Source organism: Geotrypetes seraphini, chromosome 19 (assembly GCF_902459505.1).
Source record: "Geotrypetes seraphini chromosome 19, aGeoSer1.1, whole genome shotgun sequence".
Lineage (NCBI taxonomy): Eukaryota > Metazoa > Chordata > Amphibia > Gymnophiona > Dermophiidae > Geotrypetes > Geotrypetes seraphini.
Window position 1 is genome coordinate 29,546,608 of NC_047102.1, and position 9,963 is coordinate 29,556,570.

The 9,963-nt window shown below is 46.1% G+C and overlaps 1 protein-coding gene across 4 annotated transcripts in view; it reads left to right on the plus strand.

Annotated features, from left to right (window-relative positions):
- The window catches only part of LMO1 (LIM domain only 1), a 151,979-nt gene extending 147,615 nt beyond the window's left edge, over window positions 1-4,364 (plus strand). For all 4 annotated transcript variants that reach the window (XM_033927895.1, XM_033927897.1, XM_033927894.1 and 1 more), the window contains 2 exons: window positions 162-287; window positions 4,036-4,364. In XM_033927895.1, coding sequence (XP_033783786.1) covers window positions 162-287; window positions 4,036-4,141 — 232 coding nt within the window. In that variant the 3' untranslated portion in view covers window positions 4,142-4,364. The remainder of the gene's footprint in view (window positions 1-161; window positions 288-4,035) is intronic.
- Window positions 4,365-9,963: the final 5,599 nt, after the last annotated feature.

Sequence of the window (9,963 nt, forward strand, 5' to 3'; positions counted from 1 at the left end):
ACTTTTCTTCCCCCCCCCTTCCTTTTCTCCATCACATGGGTCAGGAAACTGGCCCTGGCAGCTTCTTTTCCAGAAATACAGTAGTTGATATTGTTAATTACATTTAATTAGTCTTTCAGCATTTAATTAAAATTGTTTCTAATGAATATGCTTTTTGGCAGGCTCTTTGGTACCACTGGGAATTGTGCTGCCTGCAGTAAGCTGATCCCTGCCTTTGAGATGGTGATGAGGGCCAGAGAGAATGTTTACCATTTGGACTGCTTTGCCTGCCAGCTTTGCAACCAGAGGTGAGACCACAAGAGGGGACATTACAAATCACAAACGCAAACCTAGAACGGCTAGTGCCAGAAGAGAGGGGGGGGGGGTGGAACGGGAACAGAACATGTTTTGAGATCTAAACAAGTGAGACAGAAAAGCAGCTGAGCTGGCGCTTTCCTTTCTGCAAGCGGTTTTCATGCAAAGTAACTAGTGCAGAACTGATCGCAAGAGAAGCTTTGGAAGTATGCTAGCTCCCATTCTGTAGTTATTTGGTTTTTAATAGCATTTGGGGGGGGAGACGGGACTCGACAACATCTACTGCTTCCAACTCAATTAAAACTGACCTCTGCTGGGGCTAGGCAATCACCGTCCTTCACTTGCAATTTACCTACCACTATGAAATATCTATATAGTGCTACAAGCTATACACAGTGCTTTACAGAGACCCAGAAGAGACAAATCAATAAATTTAAGACAGATGAAGATTGACAACCTGGACAGCAAGAAGGAAAGGGACATCCAGTATAGTCAACATAATTCAGCCTTCCCTTCCTATATTGCATTTCCTTTCTGGATACCTCCCCTCTACCTACCAAAACCAGTCAACGCAATTAGGGTTTGCACATTGCTCCACCCTATTGAAAACCCTCGCTTAACAGCTGTTGGTCCAACAGTGACAACTAGCGACCAGTGAAAAGGGCTTCAATCTACTGGGAGGGAGCTGTAAATGCTGCCCCTGCAACATACACAGCTTTACCAGAAAGGCAGTCACTCATTGGGAGATTCAGGGATTGGTTTGGGGTAGTGTTGGGATGGGGAATTGGATGTTGGAGAGAGGGGAATCAGCTGTGCCACTTAACATACCATAACAATCAGCTTATATACCGTAGGACCGTGAAGCTCTAAGCGGTTCACAAAAGAATAGAGTATACAGTGGAACCTTGGTTTACGAGCATAATTTATTCCAGAAGCATACTCATAAACCAATTTACTCGTATATCAAAGTGAGTTTCCACATAGGAAGTATGAGAAACTCACTTGATTCGTTTCCCCCCACCCCCACCCCCGAGGCCACCGGTGCTGCTCCACCTTACCCCCACCCCCGAGGTCACCAGCGCTGCTCCACTTTACCCTCCCACCCCCAAGGCCACTGGCGCTACCCCACACCCCCCCCTGCGATCCGGCATTCCCCCCCCCCCGGCTGCGATCCGGCATCCCCCACTCACCCACCCACCCACAATCTCTTACCCCGATCTGGCACCGGCACCAGCACCAACGCACAGGACATGCCGGTGCCCGAAGATCCTCCCTCTTACTTTGGCTGGGCCTTGAGCATCTGCACATGCTCAAGAACTATGGCTAGCATCTGGAGCAGGAAGAATTCTGGGCTGAAAGCTAGACAAAAATCACAAGATGATAAACAAAGGGGTTTGGGTTTTTTTGGTCTGTGAAGACAAATTGATCTTTTGCTAGTGCTCCTTCAGGTTTATTTTGCTGGGTTGTTTGTTTTTTTAATTAGATTATTTCAGAATAGCACTTGAGCATCTGAATTGTCTAGACACTATCACATTTTCCAGGAAAAATTATTTCTCTATGAATACGAGCCTTTCACTGGAAGGAAGCTGTAGGGGGTTAAGAGTCAGGTCCAGGGGAGAAAACGCTTGCCTATTATGCATCTTAGGTATTTAACCCTTTCGTGTCCCTTGTTGCCATATGGCAACCAAAATACGGATTTATGGGCACGGAAATATTATGACCACGAAAGCATCTCTCTGCTATACATATTTAGGATTTTCAGTTGAATCACTATAGATCTTGGTGCAGACCCCATACCATTTTGGTTCCATTTCAATGAACCACCTCTAGCCCATTTCCTTCCCTTCTGAGAGATTCCATAAATGAGCATAGCATAGGGAGTCTGTGCATCCCCATTGGGTTACATAAAGAATGGAAGACACACACATGTTCTGGACTGATCCAGTGGCTGGATGCTCCCTTTCAGTAGTCTGGTGGCTGTGTTTTGGGGGGGGGGGTATATACAGAGTATCTGTGGGAAGTTGGAGTGAGGTAACCTAAAGTTAGAGAAGGAACAATGTGCACTGCTGCCTCAAGTAAATGATCCTAGAGGGAGAATTCAAGTTGGGGAGGTATCTAGCTCATCCCTAGGGGCAAGGCAAAACATAAGCCTGCTTGCTCACTGAACATCCAGTTGTAGATTAAGGAGATAATTAGAAAAGAATTTCTTATGGACTTTGCATTCAAAGAAAAAAAAAAAAACCCAACAGCACAGAAGATGATAACTTAATGGACGGATCTGAGGTGCCTTCATACATTGTACGTATGTTCAGTCCATGCAGAGAGAAAAATAACCTATCCCATCAAGTAGTCCAAGAGATCCCAGAGAAGAAGAGAATATGCAGATTTACAGTCTCTGCACTGGAAGGTCAATATTGAAAAACTTATGGAACAATTTATTTGGAACTTCACTTATGACCACTTAGAAAACATAAGGACAAACTTCTTCTCATTATGACCGGAGTTACTCTGCAAATGATCATAAGAAATTGGAAGAACTGGGATCGGTTAAATGTACCATTCTGGTGGGAGACTCTTTCTTTATATTATCGATTTGAGAAAACATCAACAGAGCAAAGTAGAGAGATCAGAAAATTCAAAGAGACTTATGTAAAACATCTTTAAATTGTACTCGTTTCTACCAGATTTATGATTTCCTAATCTTCATACGCATCCATGGATGGGAGGGAAGGGTTGGGTGGGAGGGATTTTTTGAGTTTTGTGCTTAATTCATAAGTGGTTTTCTGTGATATTATTGATATATATTTTTTGGTATTCTATAAGATGTTTTTATAAAATCAATAAACAGTTAATAAACCAAGAAAAACTTGCCAAGCAAGCACGATAACAATTAAACTTAGCAGGTTATCTTTTGAAGTACTTTTTTTTTTTTTTTTAATATCTTTATTAGCAATTGCAAAGGGACATACAACCAGAAGTGGAGAAAACAGAGATAGGCATAACAACCAGAGCGAGCAACAAGTGAAAAAAACATGACACCAGATATTCATCTGAATTAAGCTGGTCAAAATGTGCCCAGTTAGAACTAGTACAGCGCTGTTTACAAGCTAAACAAAACTGATTAGTGCTGAAAATTAGACATTAGGCTGCATCTTTCACCACCATTAAGCCAGGATCCCTTATAATTCCCTCCAGAGGGTATTTTAATTTGGCGTTAGTCCAAAAAAGCTCCCTCCCGTACTTTTCATCTTTTCCACTAGACCAGGGGTGTCAAAGTCCCTCCTCGAGGGCTGCAATCCAATCGGGTTTTCAGGATTTCCCCAATGAATATGCATGAGATCTATTAGCATACAATGAAAGCAGTGCATGCAGATAGATCTCATGCATATTCATTGGGGAAATCCTGAAAACCCGACTGGATTGCGGCCCTCGAGGAGGGACTTTGACGCCCCTGCTCTAGACTGTGAAAATAGTATTACATCTCCCACTCACAACCTCCCCCCATCCTGATGTTCAGAGGGATCTGGTAAAAATGTACACAGACCCCTCCCCTATTTTTGGCAAATAGTCATTCTAAATTCTATACTAAAGTTACTATCAGTCAACCTGCAGAAGTTTCCCAGAGTCCAGCAGAAATGAACCTTTCAAGTGTTTTTATACAAATGTGATTTACTTTAACCTTGCCGTTCGTATATAGCTTAACTTGATCTTGCTTTTTCTTCCCCCCTTTTCCCCTTCCAGATTTTGCGTGGGAGACAAGTTTTTCCTGAAGAACAACATGATCTTGTGTCAGATGGATTATGAAGAGGGACAGCTGAATGGGAGCTTTGAGCCCCAGGTTCAATAACACAATTCCCTGCTTTCTCAAAGCACAGGGGGGATGGATGTTCTGCCATGGGAGCAGCGAGGAGCGTTTGTTGGCTTGCCTGCAATATTTTTTAAATTCCTGATCTAGAGGGGGCTATAATACACAGTAGTACTTTCCCCTCTGATGTGCAGCTGTGCCCTGCTTAACTGAGCACTGCATTCGCCTGTATGTTTGTGAGGTTTTTGGGGGGGGGGGAGAGGGGAGGGCTCTGTACAGTCTGTTTTCTGTATATAAAAACTGGAACATTTATTTTATGAAAATGTAATGCAATTTTATTACTGGTGTGGATTAAAACAAAATTATGAATGTTTCCTGCTATTGGAAGTTTGGAATAGTCTACTCCATCTTTTCTGGCACAAAGTGGAACCTTAAATGCCAAGAAGCATTATTATAAGCTGTGTCAATTTTCATTTTAAGTGGGTTGAGGCAGGAGGTTTCCAATGCAACCAGTGTTGTAAAGAAATTTATACATAAGGGGGTCAAAAATGTCCACGTGTGGGGGCAGAATAGTTTTCTGAAAATTCGACTGAACAGGACTATATTTTGCCCAAGCGGTAAAAATAGTCAAGATTCATCAAGTTTTGAAAATGGGCCTGATCCGACTTCGGGTTTCAGGGAAATAAACTCACCAAAATACGATGACCCAATGCATTGCTATGGGAGAAGTAGTTCTGGCTTCCGCAGCATAAAATCCTATACAGTGAAATAGCAGTGAGGGAATTTCAAAAATGGTGTATCCCATCTTCCTTACTCTTCTGCTCAGATGTGCACAGAGCTAAAGCATAACTCTAACATGCAAACACAGCAGATTTGGAAATAATTCCTTGAGGATGCTTAGCATGCTTTCCCCACCACTCACCCTTTTCCCTAGTGTTACCATACACATCCGATTCGTAAAGGATAGGGTTTTTCATTTCTTTTGGTGAAAATTCTACTCTCAAACTTAGGGGCTCGTTTACCAAACTGCGGTAAAATGTGGTCTTAGCCCATGGGAATAACCCACCTAAGGATGAACTAAGACCATTTTTACTGCAGGGGTAAAATGGCTGAATTTCTAGGACGGGGGGGGGGGGAGTTTCTGCTAATGGCCACATGTTAATTTTCTCATTAGCACGCGATTCCCTACTGCCATCTATTCTGTAGGCAGTAAGGGACCGATTCTATAGACTGCAGTTGGCATCCTACCACCGGCTGGCAGCCAATCGGGATGCACAATTTTAGGAATAATACTCGCCGAGGCAGGATGCCTACACTGTAAACGTTTGTTGCAGGTCTAGGAAAGCGGGTAGGGACGCCTAAGCTTGCCCGAGGCTGGACATGCTTTTGCCTGGAAGTGGCCTTGGGCGAGTTTAAGTGGCCCTAGGCATCTGCCTAGAGCTGCAACTAAAGTTAAAAGTAGATATGGCCAGCTGAGCTGATTGCAGCAAGGGAATCTGCTGAGCCGGTTGGACTCCCCGAATGCCGCAGCTTTGGAGAGTCCTGCTGGCTCAGCCGATCAGAGAAAAACACCCCTGCAGCGATCAGTTGAGCCGCCTGCGGCAGAGGTTCCCCTCCCCGATGCCCACTCCCTCCTGCCACCAACTCCTCTGAAGCGCTGACACCCTATGGGAGGGGTCTTAGGTATCTGGGCCAATCGGGGCCTTAAGCCCCTCCCCCTCAACCTGATTGCTTGTCAAGATGGCGCATGCGCTAGTGTGATGCGATGTTGCTTGCATGCACGTGACAACGCGTTGCATCCACGTAGGCGCAGATGCCGTCCCGCTGCTAGGAGCTTTTCAAAACTCGGACAAAGTGCCGGGTTTTGAAAAGCCACCGGACATGTCCTCGAAAAGGAGGACATATCGGAGGAAATCTGGAGAGCTGGTCACCTTAGTGCACAGCAACATAGCGTAGAAAATGTCCACATCCCCAGCGCTAAAAGTAAACTATTTTTTAGCGTGTCCGTAGAATGCACCGATATCAAAATTACCATGGGAGGCCTGAGTGCGCCCCACGGTTAAGGCATTTTAAAACTACAGTAAGCACCTGTTCGTTTAGTCAAAAGGACTCCTTAGTGCGTGAACCATTTTGCAACTTCCTTATTGGTTGCTATGCGCACCGCCAGCTAAGTATCTATTGCCATGGGACATGGGCATCCTGTAGTCAAACGGTAAAGTCCATTCTTTGAAATCTGACAGCGACATCTAATGGTTTCATATGTAACAAGTATTTTAGCCCGTTACATTAACGGGGTGCTAGCTGTCTGTCTTTCTTTCCCTCCCCCCCACTTCCCTGTGCAGCAGCCACAGCAGTAGCATTCCCTCCCCACACACCATTTCCCTGTGCAGCAGTAGCATTTGCCTTACCCTCCCCCCTTCCCTGCCCGCGGTCCCGCCCCCACACACACAGTACCCTGTGCAGCAGCAGCATTTCCCGGCCTTCCCTGTGCAGAAGCAGCATTTCCCCCCACACACACACTTCCCTGTGCAGCATCAGCATTTTCTGCCGCCCCCTTCCCAGCCGCCGCGTTGAAATTAATAGAAAAACACTGCACCGCGCTACCGCATCTTCTATCCACTGCGGCCAACCCTAGCGGAAATAGGAAGTAATCAGAGAGGGCGGGCCACAGTGGACAGAAGACGGCGAGGCCAGTGTTAGCGCAGTGTAGCGCTTTTCTCTTAATTTAAAAGCGGGCGAGCCAGCCAGAAGGAGGAGGCTTTGGCGGTGGTGGTTTTGGCGGTGAATGAGGGCGGGAGGGGGGAGTCGGCGGCTGTGCTGTTTCTCCGAGTTGTCTGGCCGCTGCATCCATACTCCTGCTTGCCACGGACCTATTGATCACAGATCAGAGATCACGGAAGCACGCAGGTAAGTGCGCATGCGCGGCTAGGGTTTTATTATATAGGATTGCACATAGTTTCATATTACATGTCTCCCTCCGTTTTCGCGGTTTCAGCATTCGCTGCTTAGATTATTCACGGTTTTTAGCTTGTTGGCTCCCTCCCCCCTTCCCCCCCCCCCAAATTACATCAGCTTGCATAGAGAAATCGCTGATTCCCAGCACTTTCTTCACCGTTTTGCCTCTCCTTCAGGAACAGACCAGGTCTCCCACCATGTTATTTGGGGTTTCACTATATTCACAATGGTTTTTAATAGAAAACAGCGAATAACATGAAAAAGTTTATTCGCGGTTTTTCTGTATTTGCGGTTCTGTTAATCCCCTATCACAGCGAATACAGAGGGAGAAGTGTATTGTTCAAACCAATAGAACATTCAGATACTGCTTCAATCCAACCACTGCCCCAGCCCCACCTCCATCAGACACACACATCTACACATGCTCTGCCTGTTTTCCCTACTCCCCCTCTAATAACGTTTGGTTATTAATAAATTACAGCACAGTAACTAACCCCTCATTGTAACTGCATCCCTTCATATTTTAATTTGGGATTTCTACCCCCATTTCTCTCTCAAAAGGAGTTCGAGGTGGCTTATAAACTTCGTGGAAGGCCATTTTCAGTATGATGTCCAAATCCAAGTTTAGACGTTTTGCAGACTACACCCAAAAATCCAGTAGACAACATGAACATTTTTGAAACAGAAAAACATATTTTTGTTTTGTAACTGTTTGTTTCTCAGAACGTGTTTGTCCTCATTTTTTTTTTTTTTTTTTGGGGGGGGAACCCCACGTTCAAAAGAAAACTGTGCCAAACAAGCCATTGGGATGTAGGAGGGGCCAACATTTTAGTAGACTGGCCATACAGATATCCCAGCAAAGCAGGGGGGCACCTTGCAGTGAACACATAAAAAGGCCCCATTACACATCTCACCATAACCCCCTTACAGTGTATGGTGAGGGCTCCAAACCCCACCCAAAACCAACTGTATACCACTCCACTAGCCCTTATTCCTGTAGGCATCACCTATATGTAGGTACAGTGAGCTATGGGAAGGTTTTGGAATGCATATTCCACCATAAGTGAAGTAGTTAGAGTGAGATATGGCCCCGAGTCCCCATTGTCATTCATAACTCTGCCCACTAGGCTACTCCAGAAACTTGCTTGCAGATCTACTAGGACTGGCCTTAACATCTGAGGCTATCATACAGGCAGGTATGTACCATTTCATTAACATCTTGGGAGGGTCATGCCTTCATCCCTCCAGTTGTGATCTGGTCAGTTTGGGCACCTTTTTGACAAATTTGTTGTTAACAGGTCTAGCCCCAAATGTCCAAATTCTGCCCTGGATGTTTTCCAAAATGTTTATTGCAGAAAAACAGCCAAATCATAAACCCGCTCTAGTCCCACCCAAACCAAGCCTTCAGATTTAGGCACTAATGTTTATAACTGTATAATTATAAATATTTCAGTTGATTTAGAAAGCAGGAACACCACATGTATTTTGGTGTTAATAACTTGATCGTATTCACTATAAAAGAACATCTAAGAAGAAAAATCTCCTCTAAATAGACTGCTCTAAAGCAAATTGAGCTTGGTTAGCTCTAGTGCTCTTCAGCTTTCTGTCAAGGACTGTGCCAGGGCCTGTGTTTGCCCAGGCGGCCATTTCCTGGGCTCATCTATAACACTGCTAAATGTAAGTATTGAAGGTTGTCCTGCAGATATGTTGTTTTTTCCAGACACCAGGCCTTTGAATCACATGCTTCTGTTCTTATAGAACTACATTCAGTGACTGAAAAATAGCTATAAGGGCCGGATTCTGTATAGGACGCCCAGTCTCTGCAGCTGCCTATGCAGCTTTTGAGAAGCGCACAAAGGCGTCCTATATAGAATCATGTCAGTCGGTCACCACCCCAATTCTCTAACTGGCACCCATGTCACAGGCACTGGTTAGAGAATTGGGTTGATGCTGAGCTGATCACCACAAGGGAATCTCCCTGCGGTGATCAGTTTAGCGGTTGCAGCAGGGAACCCGTCTCCCCCTGCGAAGTTGGCCAGCAGGAGGGATCCCCACTCCCTCTTGCTGGAACCCCCAAAGCCTTCCCCCCACCAGAATGTCTGCGGCAGGAGACGTGCCAAATTACTCCTGCCGCCACAGAGACATCCCCCAGCAGGAGGAATGCCCACTCCCTCCTGCCGCTGGCCGCATCATCCCCCGAATCCCCTCAAGATCCCCCTACCACACCCACTGAACACCCCCAAGATCCCCCTGCTTATGAGAAGGGCCTTAGGCACTTGGGCCAATGGGAAGGGGAAGGCCCACCATTCTGTGGAGGCAAGCCTGCCAGCAGGAGGAACTATGCATCCCTCTTGCCAGCCATCAGAGAAAAGTATGGGGTGGCATTTGGGGTGAGGGGTGGCAGGGGGATTTTTTTGTTTGGGGGGAGGTCTTGGAATGATGTTGCTAGTGGCAGGAGACAGTTGGAATCCCTCCTGCCCCACGATGTCTCAGTGGGGGGTTGGGGCAGCAGGAGGAAGTGGGCATCCCTCCTGCTGAGGGATGTCTCTGAGGCAGCAGGAGGAACTGGGTACTCCTCTTGCCATGGACATTTTTTTTCGGGGGGGTCCTTGGGTTCTGGCAGGAGGAAGTGGGCATCCCTTCTGCTAGCCAACTTTGCGAGGGGGGTGGTTTCCCTGCTGGAGATTACCTTGACGAGATTGGCTTAGCGGCTGTGTCTATTTGAAATGTAAACAATCCTTTTGCTGGCCTACATTTCAGGTGCCTATCGTGGCCCTAGGGCAGACATGGGAAACTCCAGTCCTCGAGGGCCGGAATCCAAATGGGTATTCAGGATTTCCTCAATGAATATGCATTGATAGATCTCATGCATATTCATTGGGGAAATCCTGAAAACCCGACTGGATTCC